General features: G+C 43.1%; 1 protein-coding gene and 2 long non-coding RNA genes across 9 annotated transcripts in view; 2 read left to right on the forward strand and 1 right to left on the reverse strand.

The window, feature by feature from the left end:
- Positions 1-25,614, reverse strand: part of ERICH3 (glutamate rich 3) — a 61,622-nt gene extending 36,008 nt beyond the window's left edge. For 3 of the 7 annotated variants that reach the window (XM_079982559.1, XM_079982560.1, XM_079982558.1), the window contains exons 1-8: positions 25,401-25,612; positions 18,005-18,098; positions 12,809-12,934; positions 9,461-9,532; positions 8,860-8,982; positions 7,341-7,496; positions 5,245-5,430; positions 2,335-2,515 (exon numbers count right to left, since the gene is read on the reverse strand). In XM_079982559.1, the coding sequence (XP_079838685.1) occupies positions 2,335-2,515; positions 5,245-5,430; positions 7,341-7,496; positions 8,860-8,982; positions 9,461-9,532; positions 12,809-12,934; positions 18,005-18,098; positions 25,401-25,420 (958 nt within the window). In that variant the 5' untranslated portion in view covers positions 25,421-25,612. Of the gene's footprint in view, positions 1-2,334; positions 2,516-5,244; positions 5,431-7,340; positions 7,497-8,859; positions 8,983-9,460; positions 9,533-10,793; positions 10,939-11,391; positions 11,619-12,808; positions 12,935-18,004; positions 18,099-25,400 lie in introns of those variants that run through there. The other 4 variants (XM_079982563.1, XM_079982564.1, XM_079982562.1 and 1 more) reach the window with 4 other exon arrangements.
- On the forward strand, positions 11,131-12,539 carry LOC307219420. Its single transcript, XR_013840401.1, has 2 exons — positions 11,131-11,218; positions 12,285-12,539. It is a non-coding gene; the product is annotated as an uncharacterized lncRNA (long non-coding RNA).
- On the forward strand, positions 17,141-24,476 carry LOC307219425. The gene is made up of 4 exons (XR_013840406.1): positions 17,141-17,405; positions 21,641-21,724; positions 23,053-23,252; positions 24,175-24,476. It is a non-coding gene; the product is annotated as an uncharacterized lncRNA (long non-coding RNA).
- Positions 25,615-26,886: the final 1,272 nt, after the last annotated feature.

The raw sequence follows: 26,886 nt of genomic DNA on the forward strand, positions 1-26,886 counted from the left end.
GTACCTGTTGAGGCTGTGTCTGCTGTATATTGAATTATCACTCTGATCCGAAACACTCCCTTGGGTGAGACCACCTGCTGATGTAAAGTGGGTGGTGACTGGTGAGAGATTCTTAGTTTATAGCACCATGCTTTGGAAACCTCTCCTTGAGAAGATTCACCTGGGTTTATGCTGTTATCGTTTCGGTGCCAAGGAAATACTTTTGTTTTCTTTCCCGACTATATAAAAGATGTTTATTTTCTTTCCTTATTCTCATTATAATGTTTCATCTCTTGTTCATTTTGTTATTTTAGTGACGGATTGTGATGTGTATGTGCATGAATTTTATTATACATCATCCTGGGAGCACTGCGTACTAAAAGTGGCAGGAGAGAAATTTAACAAAAGAAATAACTAAGTTTAGGAAGAGGAAGCCAAAGCTCTAATCAAACTATAAGCGTAAGGCATCTAATGTTGCCCAGTGGAGAGAATCTTGGATTCACCAGAGGCAACTATCTTCTTGTCAGATAAATTAATACTAAACAAGTAACTTGCCTCATTTGTTTTGTTGTGAGAATGAAAGAAGTTGCAACTCCAAAAAACTAGAAAGAAATTGCTTGCAACACTGCCATGGGTTGGAGCTGCAACAAAATGTTGCAGTGCAACATTCTGCTGTTCAGGATTCCAGCCTCTCCATTCCATTCCTGTTAACCATTTTCCATCCTCCCGATCACCCACTGCCAGAAGCACTCTATAGCTATGTTCACATGTTCATGAAGCTGTTTTTGAGGGATTCCCCTTTACCCTTTAGGGTTTTTTGTTTTCCTTTAAAAAAAAAATGCCTACGCTTATGCATGCTCTCCTTAGGTCACAGGCCTCACTGGTCCTGCTTCACACCTGTGGTGTTTCTTTTCCTGGCTCTCTTTTGTCTTGATGGAAGCTACAGAATGTGTGCAGATACTGGCCTACTGTACTAGTATTGAAGGAGAGGTGGGGTGGCCATTTGTCATTGATGCTTTAGCTGAGATACCTGCATTGCAAGGGGTTGGACTAGATGACCCCGGGCTCCTTCCAACTCTACAATTCTATGGTTCTATGTACAAAGGTAGCATTCACACTCATTGCTCCACGTGACTTCATCTCTGGCCCCACCCACCACTTATACAGTGGTACCTCGGGTTACATACGCTTCAGGTTACATACGCTTCAGGTTACACACTCCGCTAACCCATAAATAGTGCTTCAGGTTAAGAACTTTGCTTCAGGATAAGAACAGAAATCGGGCTCCAGCGGCGCGGTGGCAGCAGGAGTCCCCATTAGCTAAAGTGGTGCTTCAGGTTAAGAACAGTTTCAGGTTAAGAACAGACCTCCGGAACGAATTAAGTACTTAACCCGAGGTACCACTGTATTTGACCTTCCGAAGGTTGCCCAGAAGGGAATTCATTCATTCATTCCTTTTATTTGTATCTCGCCCACCCACAGAGCTCAAGGTGGCCTATGTAGTTCTCCTCTTCCCTATTTTATCTTCACAACAACCCTGCAAGGTAAGAGAGAGGCAAGAGAGGCAGTGAGTGACCCAAGGTCACCCAGCAAGCTCCATGACTGAGTGGGGATTTGAACCTTGGTCTCCCAGGTCCTAGTCTGGCACTTTAACCACTATGCCACACTGGCTCGCATGCCGAAAAGGGTTCGCCACCTGTGGTGTGTCCCATCCAAGACCTCTGGGAATGGGCTATATTTACTTCTACATTCTATTCATTGCCTAGCACTACTGCAAATTAAATAATGTAAATTATATTTACTTAATTTATTATTTAATTCAAATAAATAAGTAAAACAGAGACTACGTCCTTCCACAGCAATCGCCATCTATCGTGCCATGAGATTAATTCTACCCAGCATGCAAGCCTTCCCTCAGATCAACATCATCACCATTGATTCACGTTCAGAATCAAAGCTCAAGCATGTATTCATTTCCCTCCTGGAGTCATAAACAGCTCACCCTGATATATTATAGCTTCTTGTAAGCAGATAATTTGGTATTCATTTTACCCCTGCAAGCATTTTATTAACCATACATCTCCATCCAAAAATTAATCTAACCCGCTGTATTTTGCTAAATCACCGCTGTACATCCCCTTCTTCCATAATTTGCAAAAGTAATTGCAGCCTCGTTTTCAATCATGAAACAGTAAATCTAGACTTAGTTTGAGGCAGCTGGTATATACGTCCCTGGACACGCATAACGACACACAGCTTCGTGGAAATAATTTCACTTCCACTTCCACAGTTTATCCACATAAAATAAAGAGTTTTCCAAAAGTGAAATGAACTCTTGGGCTTTCTCATGCTTACCTCCCTCCAGTACTTTGGCTCTGAACACACACAGGTTTTCACCTCCACAGTGCTGTTGATATATTTTGATTTCCTCTCGGTTGTCTAAAAGGTCATAGGACAGGTGCACTGTTTTCCCCAAATAGATCATGGTAACATACGCATTGCTCTGTATTTGAGGCCTGTAGAACTTCACTGTCTCCTACATCAAAGAGCACAAAAGTCCACTGAGATACCTGCAGTTTGCCATGGCTGATATTTGCCCTGTCAAGATCCCTTTTCTGCTGTCAGTGTTCAGCAATCACACTCTGAGCATGTGGCAAGGCGATGAGCAACTGGCAACTTGGCATGCACAATCCCTCTGCTAGAATCCAAAGCAATCACTTACGGCCTTCCCACTGCCTTGACACATATTCCATATGCACCACATGGAAAGAGTCTAATGGACTAAGCTAAGTTGAAGTGGGTGGTGCTGTGGTCTAAACCACAGGGCCTAGGGTTTGCTGATCAGAAGGTCAGCAGTTCGAATCCCTACCACCGGGTGAGCTCCTGTTGTTCAGCCCCAGCTCCTGCCAACCTAACAGTTCAAAAGCACGTCAAGTGCAAGTAGCTAAATAGGTACCACTCCAGCGGGAAGGTAAACGGTGTTTCCATGTGCTGCTCTGGTTCGCCAGAAGTGGCTTAGTCATGCTGGCCACATGACCCGGAAGCTGTCTGCGGACAAACACTGGCTCCCTCAGCCTATAGAACGAGATGAGCGTGCAACCCCAGAGTCATCCACAACTGGACCTAACGGTCAGGGGTACCTTTACCTTTAAGCTGTTTGGGGCTGCACAGAGCATCACACGATGGAGAGATGTGGTACTTCAGAGGTAGAGAACATCTTATGCGGCAGTAATGGAAAAGGTGAATTCTATGCTGGAATTCTGTGTCTAAGGCAAATGTCTACCAGTTCCATCTGGTATGCTGGCTGAGACCCTACCTGCCCGTGCACTGTCTCACCAGAGTAGTACATGCTCTGGTTATCTCCTGTTTGGACTACTGCAATGCACTCTATGTGGGGCTACCTTTGAAGGTGACATGGGAACTACAACTAATCCAGAATGTGGCAGCTAGATTGGGTACCAGGAGCGGCTGCCAAGGACCATACAACACTGGTCCTAAAGGATCTACACTGGCTCCCGGTCCATTTCCAAGTGTTGGTGTTGAGCTTTAAAGCTCTGAAACAGCCTCAGCCCCGTATACCTGAAGGAGCGTCTCCACCGCCATCGTTCAGCCTGGACACTGAAGTCCAGCTCCGAGGGCCTTCTGGCAGTTCCCTCGCTACGAGAAGCCACGTTACAGGGAACCAGGCAGAGGGCTTTTTCTCAGCAGTGGTGCCCTCCCTGTGGAACGCCCTCCCATCAGATGTCAAGGAGATAAAGAACTATGCAACTTTTAAAAGACATCTGAAGGCAGCCCTGCATTGGGAAGTTTTTAATGTCTGATGTTGGAAGCCGCCCAGTGTGGCTGGGGAAACCCAGCCAGATGGGTGGGGTAATAACAACAACAACAACAACATCTCACTTCCAGCATAAAATAATAGGATCATTATGAAAGAGCTCAGAAATAAAACTGGCAATATCGCAATGGCATTGGAGAAATCTATGGTGAAACCACACTTGGAATACAGTGTACTGCTCTGGTCACCACACAGCAAGAAGAATACTGACGCACTGGAAAGAAACTGCATCAGAAGTGCAGTAAAGAACAACTGGAATTCTGAGGAGTCTGAAGCAACCCACCTACGAAAAAGATTAGTGTGGGGGGCTTTTTACTTTAGGGGAAACACAGGCAAGGGGTAATGTGACAGAAGTATGCAGAAAGTGGATACAGAAAAGTGTTCCTTCCTCTTTCATAATAATCCAGTGAAGGTAAATGATGTGACCAATAGAATTCACTGCCACACTTTAGGTAGCTTTATTAGACAAATTCATAGAGGATAAGTCTATCAGGGGCTACTAGTCACAAAGGCCATATAGGACTTCTAGAATCAGAGGCAGCGTGTTTGCAGAACTACAGGAGAGTGCTATAATTATAATAATAGTAATTTATTATTTATACCCCGCCCAGCTGGCTGGGTTTCCCCAGCCACTCTCGGCGGCTTCCAACAAAACACTAAAATACAATAACCTATTAAACATTAAAAGCTTCCCTAAACAGGGCTGCCTTTAGATGTCTTCTAAAAGTTTGGTAGTTATTTTTCTCTTTGACATCTGGTGGGAGGGCGTTCCACAGGGTGGGTGCCACTACCGAGAAGGCCCTCTGTCTGGTTCCCTGTAACTTGGCTCCTCGCAGCGAGGGAACCGCCAGAAGGCCCTCGGCGCTGGACCTCAGTGTCCGGGCTGAACGATGGGGGTGGAGACGCTCCTTCAGGTATACTGAGCCAAGGCCGTTTAGGGCCTATTGCCTTCATGCCCTCCTTGTGGGCATCCCATAGGTATCGGACAGGAAAGAGAACACTGAACCAAATGGGACTTTGGCCTGATCCAAGATGTCACTTTAAAAAACAATCAATTTTATTGAAGGTTTTCAACATAAAATACTATAAAAACCAGACAAAGATAATACCTAAAAAGTGGAAAATAATAAAGAGGGAAAGAAAAGAGGGGAAAACAAAGTAAAAGAAACAGAAACCTACACAATGTGTGTGTGTGTGTGTGTGTGTTCTATCAACCTTCTATCTTAATCTTCCATTCACAAACAGAGATCCATTTTTATCTTAGTGCAATCCAAAGATGAGGAGCCACTACAGAAAACAGATCGGTTACATTCTGCAAACAGATAGAGTTTCAATTTGCAGGCGTATCAGTCTACATCCTCAAAGGTTTTAGGAGGAAATGTGATATCGAGGAAACATGAAAGCCAAAAATTATGGCAAAATCATTTTACCTTCATCATTTGCTCCAAGCCATTGGGTGCGGTTGTTGGGCGAAAACGGCGGCCTCTCAGTGCCCCACTTTTCTTCTCACTTTTGGGAGGTGGTGGAATAGGTACCATAAAATTGTTAACGATAGGAAGTCGGTATGGGGATATTCCAGCTGAATAATCCAGAGATTTTAGCACCCCTTTCTCTCCCTGAAATATTTAACAGCAGTTAGCACCCATGCCTAATTTAAAATTATGCATTAAGGGCAGTGTTTGATAAACTTTTTTGCGTGGAATTTCTCAGTACTTTAGGTTTAATGGATTTTAAAAAAACAAAAACATTTTTTTTGGGGGGGGGGATACAGACTCACTTGTTCATTTCTGGTCTGCGACACAGATTCTCAATACATCCCACCCCTTTTACTGCTCCCCTAGGGTTTGGATTTCCCTTTGTCCTCTGCTTTTATGAGTTAATATTTATGGGAGGTTTTCCCACATCATGTGCATGTACTGTACCTCAGGGTTTGCCACAGTGAACTCTGTGTGAAAGGAAAGCACTGTGAGAAGAGGAAACCTGTGCTTATAAACATGGAGTGGGCACATGCCAAGGTACACCACATCTCTCCCATTCACAGCTGACAGGGTTTCCTCCAGGGAACATGGGGCACATGCACTGAGAACATTTGCTGCCTCGTGTGTGAGGTTTGCACTTGCCAGAACATCCCCAGTGACTGTGGGTGTGCTGGAGAGCGTCCTGTTGGCTATGTATCTGCATTCCAGTCATGAATCTGAATAATCACATGCCAGATCATGGCAGCTTACTAACTGAGGCAATTACAAAGAAAGTACACAATCAATGAAAGTGATTGGCAGTAGATTCAGAAAGTACTTCTCCGCACAACGTGTAAGTGATGAATAGAGTTCACTGCCAAAAGATGTGGCGAGGGCTACTGGCTTAGATGTTTTTAAAAAAGAGGATCAGACACACTTGTGGATCAATAGCTGTTAGCCATGACAGCTACATTAAACCTCCATGTTCAGAGGCAGTGACAGTACCAACGGCTGTGTTTCCGGGAAGAATCTGGCTGTTCACTGTTGGTGATAGAATTATGCTGACCTATATGGACCTTTGGTCTAACCCAGGGCTTCCTAAACTTTGGTCTCCAGCTGTTTTTGGACTACAAATCCCATCATCCCTAGCTAGCAAGGAACCAGTGGTTAGGGATTTTAGTGCAAAAAATATCTGGAAACCCAACTATCTCAAAGGTCCATGCCCCTCCCAATGAACAGCAAATGCAGAATGAATGATGCAAAATAACACAAAAAATGGAATGATAGATATCAGAAAAAAACAATATAATTTTGCTTAAGTTGGTACTAAGAGAAGTTACAAAACCAACTTTTTTTGGGGGGGGGGCAGAATTTGAGTTACCCACTTCCTAGCACATGGAACTGGACAACTGACATCCTAGCACAGGCTTCCTCAAACTTGTCCCTCCAGATGTTTTTGGCCTACAACTCCCATGATCCCTAGCTAGCAGGAGCAGTGGTCAGGGATGAAGGGAATTGTAGTCTCAAAACCATCTGGAGGGCCAAGTTTGAGGAAGCCTGTCCTAGCAGATGAGTTTTTTGTGTTAGGGAAGAGAAGAACAGGGTAGCAGCTAGAGAGAGTTTGGGGTACAGGTAGAATCAAAGAAGCACACCTGCTCAGCCAGGTCTGCCTTGATTCTGCTAGCAACCTGTGCTTCAAATTCTTACCCCACATCCCTAATTATTCACCTCTATCAGCTCAATTGAAAAGGGGAGAAAGGGAGCTTTAAAACTGCATGTACCAGCACAGTCTTCAATTTCCAAAGAGTAAAAGAAACAGAAATTTCTCCTGGAACATTAGCAAACATAAGAGTTAACATCTTAACCCTCAAATAACTTGCTGTTGGACTACAGCTCCCATCATCCTTAGCTATAATATCTGGGGCAGATGGGAACTGGAATCCAATAATCTCTGAAGGGCACTGTGTTAGCTAACCTTGTGCTGGGCCATCAGTTAAGTATGAATACAATGAGTGAGCTTATGATCATTCTTTCTACAGCAACACTTGTATAAAAGAGCAAAGTCTGACCCCGCTGGCATATTGATGTTCTTTCTCATAGACGAGGTGCTTTGGTCTAGAAGCAGCCTTTGGTGCAGGTTCATCTGTGGCACAGCTGAGAAGTGGCTGCAGTCGGACTGGTTGCTGTATGCTCCCTGGTGCGGTGCTTGGTCGAGGATAGGTAGCCTAGGGAAATTAAATAAATGGGAAAGTGGGAGACGCTTAGGAGCAGCTCACTCTATGTGACCTGGTGCTTTTGTTTCAAAGTACATGGGCTGAGGTCCAACACAGCTACTACTATCATATCCCATACTGCATAAATGGTCACAGGATCAGACCAGATGCTTTGCTCACTGTTCTGTCAGTAATAATTATGGTATTCAGACATAAATTCTATTGGGAAGTCATGTAGACAAAATAAAGAACGATGTTTTTATAAGAGATTGAAGAGTCATCCACTCTGGAGTTTAATGAGTATCTGAAGATGCTTGACTCCTTATCGTTTTATATTTGCAGCATCCGCACAACATCCTCCTCATCCAAGTTGGTTGGCTGTACTTTCCGTGTGTTAAATTTTGATTTCTCCAATCCACAGATAATCCAGCAAGGAAAGAAAATCCAAAATAAAAATGAGTGTTAACAGACTGTGAACACATTGAAGTGCGTTGTGTGGGTGGGCTTCTTCTTCTTTTTTACATGTGTGGTGACATTTTCTGGGTGCAGTTTATACACCCCAGCCCCTACTTCCATGCAGTTTCCATGAACCCAAAGAAAAGGATGCAGCCTGCCCTTTTCCAGGGGTTTTTGCTCAAGGTAGGTGTGCAGTATTTTCATTTTTAAAGTAGCTATTTTGTGCAGAACTGCTCTTGCACAAAACAACTGTATTTGATATGAAAAAGAACATTTGCCCTTGCAGACATAGGAGGCAAGAAAGGAAAAAGGGAAGAAAGGCAGTGGAAACCTTTCTTGCAATTGACTCTGTATTCTTGCTGGTCTCCAAGGGACACACTTTTTAAAACTGCTGTTTTGTGTAAATCTTGCATTTTAAACAAATAAAATGAAGGTGTGGATGTAGGTTCGCAAACCGGGACAACTACTTCCGGTTTTGCGGAGTTCGTAAACTGAATCGTTCTTAAACAGGGCTGTTCTTAAACTGAGGTACCACTGTACCAGTATTTAAGGACACATTTCAACCAGCCAAAAATACTTGGGGAGGCAGCAAAGCGGGCCAGTGAGGGGCATGGTCTGTGAAGAGAGGGTGTTTGTTGATGGGGAGGCAATGTGGTATGGGAAGAATCCCAACGGTCAGATAAAGAGAACTGGGGGGTTGAAGTAGGTCATCAGGCCTAGAGTTAGGTTTGTTTTTACACAAAATCAAAGGAAAAAATGTTACTGGTTAAAAAAAAATCCCAATGTCGCAAATTCAGGAGTCTTAATACTTTGATTCCAGTTGGATCAAGGCTGTGGCCTGTGATGGCATAGCTGAAAGTTAAATGTTGGACAGGGTTGTAACAAACAAAACATGGCCGATGGGCCCTCTTCAACTCACCAGTTGACCTAACTGCCCCCTGTTGCCAAATCTGCGGCGCCCCAAGCGATTTCTTGGCCCAGTGGGTGGGTGCGGGGAAAGCAGGCGAGGTCCATCTTCCGCTGCCCTTCTTGATCGTTCCACCTAGAAAATTTAGATGCCTGAGAAAGTGGTATAGTTAAGAAACGGAAGATGCTCCCTGTTTGCCCTGCTGTTTGGCGAAATCTGTGAAAAGCAGTTTCTCAATTACTAAACCAGTATTTTGAGACCTCATAAGAGAGCCAAGACTAGCAAATGAGTCTTGAGGTATTAGTAAATGGGTTTTTACTTTCGTATAAATGTGATTGTTGCTAGTCAAAAGCAAATCATGTCTAATAAGCTGTGGGAGAACACAGCCAATTATGCATTAAGAACAGAGAGAGAGAATTAGAGAGATGAAATAAATATCAATGTCATGGCTATATACATAGAAGTAACTGCTTACAGAATCTGACAAAGTTTCTTCACAGAATTCTTATCTCTCACACCAGTGATCCCATTCCTAGCACAGACAAAGAGATGTACAGCATTCACAAAACAAGTTTTTGAGGTTTCCTGTAAGATGGAAGTGAAAAATATTTACCTTAACTCTCTGAATACGGTCTTTTCTGGCAGAAGTTTCAAATTTTCTTTTGATCTCACCCTGGTGATGACGCTAGTTAGGTGTTTTTAAAAAAAGAAAAGAAAAGGGAAATATCTTATTCACATGCACTGGAAGAAATAAAGCTTGAGGCTAATCTTCGCCACTGCTCTGTGACGGGTTTTCCACCCATATTCACAAAACATGGGGGGAATGTATGTGTGTGCAGGAATGGGGTTCCTGGTGTGTGACTTGCATAAAGCACATTACCAGGTACATGTTGCAAGCTCCACAGAGCAACTCAAAACCAGTATGTCATTTCAACATTCTGGTTTGATCATATGCATTCAGCCTCACTGTGACATAATCAGCGCTCTGCTCAACATCTACAATAAATAAGTACTTTTTTAATGTACTTTTTAATTTTAATGTACTTTTAAACCACATGTCATGTGACACTTCAGATATTGCTGGGCTAAAACTACCACCTTTCCTATTAGCTGCACTGTTTGGGGCCACCTTGATATAAATGTTTTCAGAGGTGGCAATGGTTGGCATAAAAGAAGAGGAGTAGTGACAATTTTATTTTGCCCTAAACATACTGCCATGCATGGAATTACAAGTGTGAGACCCTGATTTGCACCGAGACCCTGTTGGGAGGGGTAGGGGAATTGAATTGTCTGCCTCATTTCAGTCTTCACACGGATCAGGGGCTCTGCACCTGCCCTGTGCACTGGAATTAGAACTCTTATTTGAGCCAATAGAATCTCCCAACCCCCAATTCTAAAAACAGGCATAGGAGGACCAACCAAATTGGGATCAAATGATTAACACACACACACCCTACAACTCTGTAGATGTTCTAATCTGAATCAAGGACCCTGTGCTCTTTAGAAGCCATTTTTGACATGATTTTAAGTAACAACCACTGAGCATGACTATTCAGAAGTTAAGCCCCATTGTGGCCAACAGGGCTACACCTAGGTAAATCTTCCAAAAATCACAAGGGACATCATGCCTCTGCTACTGCCATTTCTCTCTTTGCTGAGCTTCTCTTCCCAGGCTAGGCCCATGGCACTTTTCCGTCCTTTGGGATGTTGTTACACATAATGGGGCAGCTAATGTAGTCCCCACCCCCGGTGCTGTTGAACTACAACTTCTCATCAGACCTCTGTTCCATCCTTTGCATTTCACACCCCTTGTTTAGAGACCACTGATATTTCCCTTCCAGTCCTAGGCCTTGCCCATAACTATCCCGGGCCTTTTACTACGCTTGGTCTCTCACAGAAAAGGGAACAGGAGAAGGGAACAGAGAAATTTCTAATGTACTCCAAACCAAGTAAAACGATTCCTTTCTTAGCCCGCTTCCACTGATGGGGATTCCAGTCTTGACAAGCAGGGGAGTTGGAGAGAAGGTAATGCAAGTCCACAGCAAAACTCTCTTTGTGAATTCCACCGGCAAACTGTTCAAAACCATTGTGTTGGATGATCCATAAGGTCCCTTCAAAGGTCCTTGGGTGAGCAAGGTGTTTCTGCTGGTGTTATTTGGCTGACCAGGGGGGGGAGGGAAAGCGGTAGGCGACTGCTAAATTATCTCCATGTTTGTATGTGACGGCGGGGCCTCCCTTAGAATTCCATGATTCCAAGGCAGTTGGTCTCAACTGCTGTTTTACGCTCTACACAAGAGAAAGCAGCCGTGCCAAAAGGAAGCATAGCATGAAAGCTGGCATCTTAGGAGGACTCAAAAGACCTGAAGTCCAGGTAGAATAACCTGCATTATGGGTTGGGCTCCTGCATCACAGATATACAGATACATAGCGATTCGTGCACCTTAACATTGCACAGGATCAGCCATGGAAGGGCATCAGCATCACAAAGGGAAAACAGAAGGCAGGAACAATCCATGAGTGGAACCATGGCAGAATGGGGCCTACCTGCAGCCACATTTCCACCTTCTGTGTGAATGAGATAACGTCTGCTCCTCCCTGCCCTGGCTCGCTCCTTACATCCATGCCCCTCTTTGTTATTGCTGGCTGTCCTTGACCTTGGGTGTTCGTATTGGTAGATCTGAGCATGTATCTGATGGGCTGTAATAGGTTCTTGAGTACACAGGTGGAACATGACCTCCTGCTGCCTTGCTCTCAGGAGATGACTGCGTGGAACCCAGTGGCTGTAGGGAACTCTTGCATTCTGAGATGCTCAAGCCACTTTATTGGTTCTGACCAATTGCAGGCTATTCGTGTATCTTTCCTTCCTCCCTTAACTTCCTGTTCCCTGCCAATATGAAATTATTGGAGAACATGTTTTTGCTATGATTTAATATTTCTCAGGCCACTTGCAAATTAGTGGAGGAAAAATTTATCTGCTCATGCAGGCATTTTATTGGAATTTACTCCAGATAAATAGATCTAGTCCTCTGATTCTATCCTCAGAACCGCTAACACACTGCTTAGCTTGCTTGCATGTGCATTTAATTCAGAAAAAAAATGTATAAACCAATTAAACAAAAGCAAACAAGCAAATCTACAGGCCACACATAAAAACAATTTGCCAGTAAATACCCAGGTAAAAGCTTGATTCTGCACTGGGATGTGGGTATCATTGGTATTATACTTGTGTTTTGTATAAAAATAAAACAATATGAATTATAATACCTAGATGATATCAGCAACATTTAAAGACAAAGGTAAATTATGTACCTAGGTCGGCTTGTTGAAACAAAGCAAGTTTTCAGCAGGAATCTAAAACAACATAGCAAGGATGCCTGCCTAATGTCAGTAGGCAGGGAGTTCAAAGGTTGTGACTCTAAATAGTTTACTCCAAACAGATGCAGGAGAAGCGTTATGTGGCACGCGCAACAGTGTATGTTCCACAAACTGAGGCAGTCAAATAGGCACATGTAGGATGAGATGATCCTTCAATCAAACTGGTCCCAATCAGTTAAGGACTTTATATACTGATAGCAAATCTTGAAGGAATGGTTTAGAGAGTCAGAAAAAATCAGATTGCTTCTTAACAGAATTTCACAGACTCTTCACAGCTTGTTCAGAGTCAGAATGAGTAAAGGGGTGGATATACCTTGTGTTAGTGCATACATTTCATCATTACTAAACCATAATAACTCTCAAATGTTCCTTAATCGCTCTACTGTCATGAGAAATGGGTGTTCAGAATTTGCTGGTCGCTAAGTCCTAAAGTTGCAGACTCCTCAAGCTACCATGTTCCCTACCAAAGGTTAAATTTGCATGCTATTGCCACACCAGGAAGTTTTCTCAGTAATCCTCCTGTAATAACACTATGAATATTTCTTTTTAACAGCCTTTAGGAGAAGTAGCCATAATGTAAACCTACTTCCATGTCAAGCACCTTGTGGAATATGGCCTGGGCCAAACATTCCCGTATATACTTATGGTGATCCTTCCTCATAGCATTTAGCTGATATTCCTTCTCTGATATTATTCTTCCACTTCTTGAGATCTGCCAAGAAAAAGTGAAATATAAGTACAGTGGGTGGTAGATGATGCAAGATTCAGGCAACTTCGCCAAATATGTGTGTATTAACCACAATCTTCTATGTCTTGAGGTCCAATGTACCCAATGAGATCAATATGAACCAAGCCTTCCTCATTTTCTTTCATTTTTACTGAAAGCTCTGCTAAAAACCTAGCAGAATGATATTACTATTATATGATGGTGGTGGTGATGATGATTTAATTTATTTTCCATCCTTTGCCAGCAGGTGGTCCCAGGGCAGGTTGCATTATAAAATTCAGAATTAAAAACAGTGGAAAACATATCACAGTCACACAGGAATAGGGTAAGAACTCTGCCTGCTAAAAATTTGGCAGAGGAAACTAGAGGAGATTTAAAAAAAAAAAATCACAACACAGTGAGGGAAGAGCCACTGGTTGTCTACCCTGTCGCTTGTTGTTCTTTACTTATTATCAATCTCTTTAGTGGCTAATGTCCTGTTCTCCTATTCCTTCTTAACTACTGGAGAAAATCTTCCATTAAGAAGAGAGGAAGTCAGATAAACAAGGGGTGGAGAAGGGGTAGCCAATGTGGTGTTCTCCAGATGTTGTTGGACTACAGTTCCCATCAGCCCTAGTCAATATGGGCAATGGTGAGGGATTATAGGAGTTGTAGGCCAACAGCATTCTCATGGCATCATGTTGACCATCCCTGGAGCAGAGGATAAGCCAGCAGCTCTCGTGTCCACTCTGTGTTCGTGCAATTCCTATTCCTCCCACCTTTCTCTGCCTGTTGATCAGGAAGCCTTCAAAATGGTCAGCAGAGGACGTTCCCACACTGTGTGGTTGTTCTCATGTTGTGAGTGTAATGTGTAGCCAGGCTCTAAGGCCAGAACACAACAATGTGCCTTCACTCCATACATGCTATGCCAATCTGTGCTATGTGGTTGAATGAGGTAGGAGACCTTGTAAAGTATCCAATGTAGCACAGAGACATGTAGGACCCCAGCCTGAAAGTCCATTTCGGCATCCTCTTTAGAAGACTCTTCTTTCATTTTTAAGCTTTTAAGAGCAGTCTTCCAATTCACTGGAAGCATGCACTAAGGTACTAGGTTCATTGAATGACTTAAGAACAAATAATGCCTGAAAAGCTATGTAACAGAAGCACGGGAGGAAACGGCTTAAAAGCAGGCTTACTCTTCGGTGCCATTTGTGGGTAGGAATGACTTGATGCAACTACGCTCAGAAGCCCAAGCCCTATGCCAAGATAGCAAGTATATGCAGACCTAATCCATCTATGTCACCAAAAGGTCTCCAGTAGCATTAAAATGGGTTGCTGCTGTATTACTGATAGTAAGTCATGTTTATTAAGATGGAACAAAGCTCCAGTTTCCATTAGTACTTCTTCATCAGTCATTCCCAGTGTTAGACGTCTTGAGCACGGAACGGTCTTATTTTGCTTCAAATGTCACTTGGAAATGCTAAGTGCCTCATTAGGTGGCATGATTCTCCTCTAAATAGCTTTTATTCAAATGCCTTGTGACCAAGGAGTCCACTCTTCCACATTACCAAGATTGCCCAATGGGTTCTCATTTATCTGTATTCCATGAACGGACAAAGTCTACAGCTCAAAAGCAATTCATCGGAACGCTGCCTTTCCCACCTGGAAGCTGTAGACTGCCCCCTGATGGCCAGGAGGATGAACTATGACACACCATTAATTTAAAGCACATGACTTCCCGCAAAGAATTCTAGGAGCAGTAGTTTACCCTCACAGAGCTACAATTCCCAGCATCCTTAAAAAATACTGTTCCCAGGATTCTTTGGGGAAAATCCCATGTTTTAAATGTGTTTTAAACATATGGTATATCTACATCCACTTTCCTTTCTGCAATCTCTATGCCAAATAAGAATAAATAATAATAATTTTATCATTTGTATGCTGCCCATCTGACTGGGTTGCCCTAGCCACTCTGGACGGCTCCCAACAGAGTAGTAAAATCACAATAAAACATAGAACTAAAAATACGATAAAACATCAGATAGTTTAGTCTGAATGGTTACACTGGAAAATACCCTATTAAGGCTGTGGTCCTATACCTGGTTCCCTCAGAGCAAGTCCCACTGACCTTAATACAGTGGTACCTCTGATTGCGGACAAGATCCATTACAGGGTACCGTTCGCACCCTGAAAAGTCAGTAACCAGAGCAGCACTTCTGATCATGTGCAAAGTGTGATAGAGAACTTCTGTGCATGCGCAAACCGCGCAAAATGCTTCTGCACATGTGCAAACCTAGCAGAACGCTTCTGCGCATGTGCACGCAGCGAAACCCAGAAGTAAACACTTCTGAATGTGCCGTGTTCTTAACCCGAAAAAACGCAACATGAAGCGTTGGCAAGAAGAGGTATGACTGTAGGGCTTACTTCTGAGTAGACATGCTTAGGCTTGTACTATAAATCAGGCTGCAATCCCATGCACACTACTGAAGGGCAAATGCTGTTCAGATCAGCGGAACTTAGTTCGAGTTAGCATGCATATAAATGTATGCTTAGATGGAGTTATGTTCCCCATTGCGTTGTTAGGCTTTCTTTGAGAAAAGAAGAAGGGAGGAAGAAAATAAAATTAGAAGGATTATTTTTACAAGATATGTTAATACTGGAAAATGTCTGCAAAGAATGAAAGCAGGGGAGGTGGGCACGTGCAAAATTTTTTACGGAAACTTTAACTTTTGTGAATGTTGCATTGCCAGAAGGCATGATCATATCTGTAACTACAATACTGATCTCATTTAACCTTAAGTTTCAGATTTTGTTAATAGGGATTCGTATTGTCACCTATATTTAGAACCAGAAGGAAGAGGTATGAATATTTTGAACAAAACTACATTAAAGGGGGGGGACCCCACAGAACTCTTCCATTAATTGCAGTGTTAAATTGTAAGAGCAAGACAGTTTAAAAGCACCAGACTGACCTAATACTGCCTTACTCATATATAACATTAGATATTTAAAGACAGTGGGGGCTTCTAGCAAATGGGGCAAGACTTTCATTAACTGGTGACCAAGTTTAAGTTCTTCTATTATTCAAGAAAACCATAGCCTAAAAGTATACTGTTTCAATTTCAGTTCATCCACCCTCCCAGTATTCACCGCATTTTATCTCAGCAATTCTACTTTATTTTCATGATGCCTGATTTTGTAGCAGTCATTATTCTTTTTAGCCCTTCATGGTTGATGTTACATAACAACTAGCTGCTGCAACCAGCAGTTTCTCAATTTTGCATCTCTTTGTTTTTCAGGTTTAATTCACCACACACACACCCATCCCTCAGCTCCTCACAAAAGAGAGCATTTGTCACTGAGTTTCTCTGTGTTTTAAAAATATTAGGTGCAAATCAAGCAATTGCCTACAGTCAGACCTCATCTGCACTATATATTTAAACAGTACTATACCACATTAAACAGACATGGTTCTCCCTAAAGAATCTGGGAATTATGGTTTGTAAAGGAAGCTAAGAGTTATTGGGATACCCCTATTCTCCTCAGAAATCTACATTTCCCTGAGTCGTTTAACAATCAACTCCACTTGCTAGGAAACTCTGAACCCTGTAGCTCTATGAGTGGAATAGGGGTTTCCTCAGCACCCTTAACAAACTACAGTTCCCTGAATCCTTCGGGGGAAGCCACAACCATTTAAATTGGTATGATGTGGCTTTCAATGTGTAGTATAGATGCGATTTCCAAGCAATGTGGGTTGTTCAGTGAGGAAAAGGCAGTTAAGGAACCACAAATGGAACATTCCATCATGGGAGCCATTATTTTGTGTCCCTCTCACCTACTGCTCTATCAATAGGTGAAGTCCAGCACAAGCAACCCTTCAGATCAGAATTAGAATATCCCACTGATATAAATAAAATGAAACGTCTTCTGTTTTCCAGCACTTCAGCAAAGTCAGAAGCAACTTGTTTTTGATCCATAAAAATTAACCTTGCACAAAATTATTCCAAATGGTGGTTGCCCACCTGGTCCACTCTCACCTGGGCTGCTTGATTTCCACTTCTGTACAGTGGAATCAAGTCACTGTAAATGTGAGTGACAGGTCAAATGGCCAATAATGACAACCCTGGAATAGAAGACACCCCTTCCACATCACCTGTGAGAGGGTCCATTCAGCTCAATCCTACAAACGTTTACTCAGAAGTAAGTCCCACAAAATTCAATTGGATGCTCCCGAGGAAGTGTGCAGCCTTTGTGCAAACTGCATGCCATGTAATGCTGCCACATTAATTGGTCAACTCTGGATGCTGTCACAATGATTTGTGACAGGTGTGGTCAAAGTAATAACAGGTGCGCTGCCATACATTATTAGGATTGCCACGGCACCCAGGCTTGGTAGTAAATGAAATACAGTGGTACCTTCATTAACGAACAGCTTAGTTTATGAACAACTTGGATTAGGAGCACTGCAAACCCGGAAGTAGGTGTTTTGGTTTGTGAACTTTTCCTTACAATAAGAACATTTCGCTTCCTGTTAAGAGTGTGTTCCATTTGTAAATTGAGTCCCCCACTGCTATGGGAAAGAACGCCTTGGTTTAAGAATGCTTTGGTTTAAGAATGGACTTCTGGAAAGGATTAAGTTCATAAACCAAGGTACCACTGTATGCCCCTAATGGCGGCAAGGGCAAGAGGCTAGGGTATGAAACAGAATGCTAAAAGTGTCACCACTTAGCCACTGTATGTAAATCAAATTCCCACTCAGCTGGCTCCCTGGGTGATCACGGGCCACTCACTTTCTCTCAGCCAAACCAATTTCTCAGGGTTGTCACCAAGATAAAGGGTAAGGGAGAATCATGCATGCCATCCTGAGATCCTAAAAGGAAGGGTTGGATAACATGCATTTCAATAAACAGATGTGTTTAATTTGGGAGTGAGAAACTACTACTCCCATCAGTCCCAATGGCGTCGCCAATGGTCATGGACAATGGGAGTTGTAGTTCAACAATAAGTGAAGGGCCTCGGGTTCCTCACTCCAGGGCTCAACGCAGGGAAACTGACAAGAAATATTTGCATACTTACCAGCCCTGATCTCCGCAGGTGACGTCTAATCCGGGTGTTGCTGAAGTAGCCTGCCAGGTGCTTGTCTGTTAGACTGTTGTAATTTGCAAGTAATCTGAAACCAAAATAGTCACTTGTGAACAGTCATAAAAAACAACAACCCAGAGAACTGTTTACCTTAAAATGCAAGGAACACACACACACACATATACACAACACCCTGGCAAAACAACCCACATAGATACCTAGGTATCTTTTTTCAGGGCTAAGAGAGGTTCTATGCCAACTTCCCCAACCAGGTGCCCTCCAGAAGTTCTGGAGTACAACTCCCATCAGATCCAGCCAGTACAGGTTGAGGAAGGCTGGAAGTTGTATCTGCTGCAGTTACACCAGCATTTCCCACAGCTGGTGTGTTTAATTAAGGTGCTCACAGAGCTACGATGTGTGTCCTTAAAGACCTGCCCTGGCCCAACAAGGGTGATATCTACACATGAGCATTTAAAGAGGTGCATCTGGTTTAGATTCTTTGCGCACCTCCTGAGATAAAGGCATAGTGGGAATAAGCCTAAGCAATCCCTCTTTTGTGGGACGCAGGTGGCACTGTGGGTTAAACCACAGAGCCTAGGACTTGCTGATCAGAAGGTCAGCAGTTCGAATCCCCGCAACGGAGTAAGCTCCCGTTGCTTGGTCTCAGCTCCTGCCAACCTAGCAGTTCAAAAGCATGTCAAAGTGCAAGTAGATAAATAGGTACCGCTCTGGCAGTGTGCTGCTCTGATCTGCCAGAAGCAGCTTAGTCATGCTGGCCACATGATCCGGAAGCTGTATGCCAGCTCCCTCGGCCAATAAAGCAAGATGAGCACCGCAACCCCAGAGTTGGCCACAACTGGACCTAATGGTCAGGGGTCCCTTTACCTTTACCTTTAACCCCTCTTTTAAATGCCAAGCAAGCCAAGGAAACTTATGCCACCTCAGCTTAAATGAAATGGTGAATACAATTATTATTAGTTCAGCTTTCTTTTCTCTCAGTTCTCTTGTTGTGTGTTAACCCTGTGGCTTTTAGCAGGTGGATATGCTATCAGGATGTTGTGTAATGGTAAACAAAAGGTATCTTGGTGAGAAGAAAGGGTGGCATAAAAATATTCTCTTCAGAAAAGAACATTGACAAAAGCCAAAGACTTACAGGAAGTTTATTTTTGGTTTCACGATGATCCCACAGCCTCCACAGATAAATTGAACTTTAAGCAGACAATTTAGTTTGACGTGTTATGCCTGGTGATTAAACACTGGTGCTATAGCAACTGTTTTATGTTACTTTCCTTATCACAGTAGTTGCATTTGCATCTGAAACTGCCAGATTACAGCAATTATGTCACACATTGATTTATAATGTCTCCTGGAACTAGTGTGCTGCATGAATAGAGGTGTAGGGGGGAATAAACCTACCCCAATATTCTTTCATTTACTTCCTTCTCAGTATTTCACGGGGCAGATACAAGTTAAAACACAGATATCTCAACTATCACAGATATCACAGGGACCGAGCAACGCTAGCTGCTGAACTACTGTGTTACATTTCAGTTGTGGATAGTCTCATTTCAGCAAAACATCCAAATTCATTATAGGCTCAAAGAGCACTTTGTTCAAAAGCCAGGTTTAAGGTTGCAGTGCTCAATAGAATAAATGTCATGCTCTTTTTCTCTGACTAGCAATTATTATTACTAATCCCAAGAGAGATGTTAGCTAGCTATGGGAGTCCTCACTTCTGACCTTTTGCCATGCACCTGCTCATGAACACCCATAGATCAAGGGTGGATAATCTTTGGCCTTCCAGATACTGCAGAACTGCAACTCTCATCAGCCCCATCAAGCATCGCCAATGCACAACATTCCCCACACTTGCCATAGATCATGACCTGGACAGTTTGGGTTCAACCTGGAGTTCTCCATGAAGTTCCCTGGGCTACTCTCTGGATCAGATAACTCAACGCTGGCCAGTCTGTCAACTACAGTGTAAGTGAATGCTTAGCATTCACAGCGTATGATTGTAAGGAAGCAGCATTACTCCCCACGGGCAAGAATGGGGCAGATTCAGATCCAGTGAAACCCTGAGTTTCTTTTGATTAAAGAAATTATGTGTGTCTAGTTGGAAGATATGCAATTTGTTGGTCTTATTACAATATTTGGCTTCTATTTGCTGCTAAAAACACTGTTTAGCATCTGAGCATCATGTGCTAGTAGAAGCCCATTACTGGTCCCCATTCTTTCTCATCCCCATGCATCATCACGTGCCTCCCCTTTCCCCTCACTGGTAAATATGCACAGGGACAGACATCAGGGACTTAACCATACAAAGAGACACTTCTATATCCAACCAAGCCAGGCCAGTCCCCCAAACCCTGTTTCCACAGGTGTTTTGGATCACAGAGAAAGGCTTCCAGCTTTGATGATCTAGCTTCTAGGCAGACTCGGACCCCAGTCTCTTTTGCTTTTGAAGCACATCTCATGAGAGTCTGTAGTCCGTGAGAAAGAAATGGGCTCCTTTCCCACCCAGCAGGTCCAATATGTTAAAATTTAGTATGACATCACTGGTTACGTGTGGGCATGGTTTCCACCCTGTTAAAGAAATGGATGCCTTTCATTCAAACAAACAATGCATGCGTGCACACACACTATGTACTGAAAGCCTAGACCAGGTTTCTGTTTCCAAGTGTTAACAGCAAACCATAGTACACATATTATGTTTTCAACACTGGAATTACCACAAGCGAACAACATTCTTCTTATGTTACCTGTTCCTGGCAATGCATGAAGCACTGTTTGTTTACCACAAGCTTACTAACCATACCTGAGACAAAAGAGAATAAAGCATCTTCGTTGGGGTGGTGATAGAAGAGGGTGGAAACATGTAGGAGTGAAGTGTACAACCACAGGCAGCAATGAGAAGAGCTTCCTCCTAGCACTGGAATAATTCCCCCAATCACTCGTTAGTTCCTGAAGGGCTTGCTCCCCAAACACAGTCGTAGGTCCTGCAAGCCCTGAGCCTTACTTGTCCCAACCATCCCTCTGCTTAAACTCACTGCCTCCTGTTAGGGTGTGCAATGCACAGCTCCAACCAGCACACAACTCCAGTCAGAAAGGGGCACGATGAGGCCACCAGCCATCAAGGCCTAATCATGCAGAAACGTAGAACCCATAACCCTTACGGCTTTATCAAACCAAAGACCTGCCCCCTTGGCAGGTTATGATGCAAGATCCAAATACATTATCTGCCCTTTACTACTGTCACGGTACTTTATGTCCTGTAAACAGCGCTGCCTTTCAGAGCAAATTTTTGTGACTCTTTTTATTGATTTGAAAGTAGATTTGAACATAAGACTCTGTAAGTCTCTAACATTATTTTTTAGAAAACAAATCTTCACGGTTAATTGTTCATGGTGCAATTAAGTTAGCAATGGTACACCAAAGAAACAATCTGGAAAGATCCTAGTTATTGATCAGTAGTGCCAGTTACAGGGAGTTACAATCTCTGCCTTATCGTTTACAATTGCACTTTATTGCCAATTCTACACTTAAGCTGAAATGAGACCCAACCGCAACTGAGATATTTTCCCAGGTTTAATAGCTTTACTACAGTGACCAATGTGGCTTTATTTCCAGTTGTGATAAAGAAAACTGACACCTTTGCGAACAGAATAGCAGCATTATCCTACATACATCTGTTCAGAGATAAACTCCATTAAGGTAAATGGGTCTTACTCCTGGGTAAATATATAATAGTGTACACACATTCCTGTTTACTCTGCATCCAGCACACTCCCACTGGAAGATGGTGTACACTCAACATCACTCACAATCCATATCTATCCTGTATATATCCTGTTGTTTCTTATGAAATACTCAGTTTTCCAAAAACCTGCTTTGATCTGATTGAGAAAAGAGCAACGTAGCTGCATTTAAGCTGGTGTTGTGTACAGAGCCTTCATTTAACAGGAAACTGAATGTTTTGGGTAATATGGAAGTCCCAGCAGATTATATACAATCCATTAAGATACATGAAGCCTCATGGCAAGGCTAGTTGACCAATCACTCTTGAGATCTTAGTTAATTTTTGAATGTTTGCTTTCGTTCCTGAACATCTGAAAATGTTCACAGTACACGTGCTGCCAGGAGAAATTATGGAAGAATTTAGCCAGGCTTTAACTGGTCAAACGGCAGATGAATGTTAGGACTCAGCTACATTAGTATATGCGTTATAACACTGTGACACCAGGTGGTGCTGTTGAGTTCTGTCTTTTGCCAACATTATTTCCCTCTTTGAGGTTTACGTGTTTCCCTTAAACGCTTTTTTTAATGTGTCTAGATCCAGCCTCACAGTAAGGCATGCAGCATGATGCATGATGCCAAGTCATAGGAAGTGGAACAAAGATTTGGCTGACTTTGCAAAGTTATATATATTTCACAAGTTCCAATAATCACTATTAAATTGTGATGTTTGGTTTTACATTGAGTTCTATTTAAAGGAAATGTTGTTTTAGTGTATTTTAAAGTTTTTCCTCACGCTAGGGTTGTGTGAACAATGAAAAGGTAAAGGTAAAGGGACCCCTGACCATTAGGTCCAGTCGTGACCGACACTGGGGTTGCAACGCTCATCTTGCTTTATTGGCCGAGGGAGCCGGTGTACAGCTTCCGGGTCATGTGGCCAGCATGACTAAGCCACTTCTGACGAACCAGAGCAGCGCACGGAAACGCCGTTTACCTTCCCACTGAAGTGGTACCTATTTATCTACTTGCACTTTGACGTGCTTTTGAACTGCTAGGTTGGCAGGAGCAGGGACCGAGCAACAGGAGCTCACTCTGTCACGGGGATTCGAACCGCCGACCTTCTGATCGGCAAGTCCTAGGCTCTGTGGTTTAACTCATAGCGCCACCTGCATCCTGTGAACAATGAAAAGTGAGTTGTAAATAATTTAAAGACACGTTGTATCGTATTGATGGCTGTAAAGCCTCTGGCACTGATTGGCTGAGAAAAGACTAATAGTATGGAATGTTTCTAAACATTTAACTTCCAGAAGCAAAACTCTGAGGAAGTTTGCAATGTGCCTTCTGTGATATATTGGAGCTGCCAGTCTGGCTGGGATTAAAAATCAACTCAACATGGGACCTGGAGCCAGAATCAGAACTATTTTTCAAAGGCAGAATGAGTACTGGAAAAAAGTTCCAGAAGATAGGGAACCCAGAATAGATGGAGGAGAGGAGGCTTGAGGAAAGGGTAAGGAAGGTCAGGGTCTCTCAAGCAAGAAGGGGTTAATAAGAGAGGGGTACTGAATAAATGTTAATGCTGAGGTCTGGAGAGCCTTGTAGGAAGAGAAAGAGGCTTAGGTGATTGAGTAGTAAGTGGGCTAATAAAACAATACATGGGAATGGTCAAGAGACAGAGTTGAAGGATTGAAGAACCAAGGTGAAGATGGGTCTCTGACACAAACACCTTTATATGGCCAAGGATCACAGGAGGCAGAAGTATTGATAGGCAGCGATGGAGAAAAGTAGGGCTGGAACTGAAGGCCAGTGATCCAGCATTGGCCACAGGTGGGGAACCTGCTGCCCTCCCAATGTATGAATCTTCAAACTGCAGAGTTGGAAGGGACCCAAAGAGTCATCTCATGCAGCGCCCTCTGCAATATTAAGCCTCAGTACCCAACAGCCACAGATAGGATGGCATGGCCAACAGTCAGGGATGATGGGAGTTCCAGCAACATCTGCAAGACCGTATGTTCCTCACCCCCAGTATATACCCTGATAAGTCTATAGCAGCTTTAAGAGTTACACAGAAGGACAATTTTGTCCACTGTGGCTTCTAGTTGTCACTACTACCTTGTCAAAAAGGTATGCCTGAACTATGTGGAGAGGCTTTGTAGAAGATCGTAGAAGATTAGCCTGGTTTCCTGTTCCTCTCCCTGCACATTCTATTTATGATCACTATGTAAAGCTGCATTGCATATTTTTGCTACGTCCTGGATATCACCCACTGAGTTCAATGGGACTTAGCAGGTAAGTGGGTATAGGATTGTAGCCTCAGTTAAGTTTAAGTCACATTGAAATCAACGGAGTAAGTTAATCATTATGTAAATGCCATTGGTTTTAATAAGAACCAAGCACAACTAACTTAATCTGGATCCCTTAATTCATAATAGGTCCATCATTAATTGAACATTGGAGCACTCCGTGGATCAGATTTGTGTAATAGTCCTCCCAGAACGACGGCAGATACAGCATTTCAGTTGGCATGGCTTAGAATGGATAATTTATTTTGCCAAAAACAAGATATATGGATTTGTCTTCATTATGTTAATCTATACACACAGCTTCAGGGGTTATCTTCATTAAAGCTCATGTGTTTAAAACACTCAAAGTTCACTTAAAAATAATCATCTGTCCAAGTTCAAAACAAGTGTGAATATTACCCAATAAAAAGCTGGATGTTTTAGCAAGTTAAGCAATGTATGATCAGCTGTGAATTTATTACTGTTGCTTTCCTTACAGTTGATTTCACAATTCTCAAATAATTAATTAGAAAAACAAAACAAAAAACAGTCAGTGTTGACAACGGGAATTGAAAGTTATTGTTGCATCTCTAATGCAAGAAACTTGTAATGATTTAAATTTGGATCCCCTCCATTTTCTTCTTCTTGTTCTTCTTTGAAAAGGTGATAGATACAAGGGAAAGGGAAAAGAAAACCTTAAATGAAATGCAAGACAAGCTCAGAGATACTTTGCCTCCAAGCCTTTATTTCTGATGGCTCATTACAAGAAAGCAACTCATCACAGTTGCTTTAAAATATCAGTTTTACTACATTTAAGTTGTATAAAAGGCTTCTCTGGTTGAATAGCAAGAGCTGCCAAATATGTATTTAGGCAGGTAACCCAAAAGGAAGAAGATAACAGTAACTTTAGTTTGGATACAGGTTTTTAATATTAAATTACCCCTCCATGCTCCTTGCCACCGCATCACTCTTGGAGAATATAAATGAGTTCAGCTGTGGCACTTCCCTGTTCGTATTCCTCTGCTGTCTAACAAACTTTGCACTAAACATATATTTCTGCTCCATTAATTGAGGTTTAGCACCTGACGCTTGCAACTCTGACGGCGAGAGTGACGCATATCATCATTATACATAAAAGCCTCTCTCTCATTTTGAAAAGAAAATGACATTTTGGTAATGGGGGAGAAAAGACACATATATGTAATTTTCAAACAGGAGATGAACCCTGAAACAATACCAAAAAGCCCCCCCCCCCAAGCTGGTGAATAGGTAGGTTTTTAAGACACACAAAATATATACAGCTGCTGTCTGCCCCATCCCATTTTATCCCATCCCCCCTGACCCTCCCCCTGAAGATCTGGAACCTTCTCACTTACCCAGGGTGAGGATGGTTCATTTTTGCAGAATGGCTTTTTAAGCAAAAAAAAAAACAACCTGATGCTTAAGGGCCGTGTGCTTTTAAAAGACAGCAGTCGCTCAGAAACTGACTGCTGATCCTCCTCGCCTCTTCCAGATGCCCGCGACCCTGTGGATTCCCCTCGGGGATCCTAACCTGGCCCCCAGCTGACTGTGCCAAAACATCTCTTCCCGTTGCTAAGGGAGGGCCACGTGGTGATGCTTTGGAGGAGGCGGGCGCACAGACCGAAAGAAAGGGGGGGGGAGAGAAAAACCTGCTTTAGCCCAATGTATTGGGAGAACTGGGAAGGCTCTCTCAGCTGATAGGAGGAACGGCGCTGCCACTTGCGCTGTGTTGCAAGCAGGTTCCCCAGGCGCCTGTAACCTGACACACACAAATACACACACACAACACACCGTCGGTGGAGCTTCTGGTCTGATCTGCAGACAGGGACCTCGGAAGAGCTGGAGAGAGACGATGAATGGTTACATATACATGTACATGTACATGTACATATACATATACATGTATGTATGTATATCTCCCCATCTCATACACAGAACTGTTACAGAGTTTGCAAAGTGGTTAGACCAGTGATTCATTCAGACATGGAGGCTAATTTATGATCCAGTCCCTTTTTAAGACCATAGAATGATAGAGTTGGAAGGGACCACGAGGGTCGTCTAGTCCAACCCCTTGCAATGCCGAAATCATTTGCCCGATCGTGTGGGGCTCGAACCCACGATCCTGAGATTAAGAGTCTCACACGCATTTTAAAGGTGCGGAAGCTGGTATGCCCTGGCCAGACCATCCACAATGCTTGTTCACCTACGTCCTAGGGGAACTGCTTGGTTTGACTCCACTGCGCTCCCGCGCAGCTGCCCCTGTTAGGCGAGGATCTGAAGTATTTGCAGCAGTTGTTGGGCTCTTCCTGAAATCGCTACCCAGTCAATGCTGTGTAGAGGGGAGTAGGCGTATACAGGAATAGGAGGAAAGGCAGAAAGCAAGTGATCCGTCACGGCAGGATGCCATACCCTCCAACATTTCTCCGATGAAAATAGAGACGTACCATTCCATAATGATAGTTTTATTATTTATACCCCACACATCTTAACTGGGTTGCCCCAGCACTCTGGGCAGCTTCCAACATATATAAAAACATAATTAAACATTTTAAAAAACCACTTCCCTATACAGGATTCCCTACAGATGGCTTGAAGGTTGGATAAATCCATACCCTCCAACATTTCTCCAATGAAAATAGGGACATCTTAAGGAAAACCAGCCATCCCGGTCAGAAACCAGGATGGCTCCTTTAGATCAGGGATGTCCCTGGAAAACAGGGATGCTTGGAGGGTCTGGGATGCCATCAGCACGGATGTAAACCTAACAAGAGTTACCTGGGTAGAACCCTGACTCCAAGGTGCTTACAATCTGCAATATGCAGTGGTAAAAAGGGGAAGATT

This window comes from Podarcis cretensis (assembly GCF_951804945.1).
Source record: "Podarcis cretensis genome assembly, chromosome: 6".
NCBI lineage: Eukaryota > Metazoa > Chordata > Lepidosauria > Squamata > Lacertidae > Podarcis > Podarcis cretensis.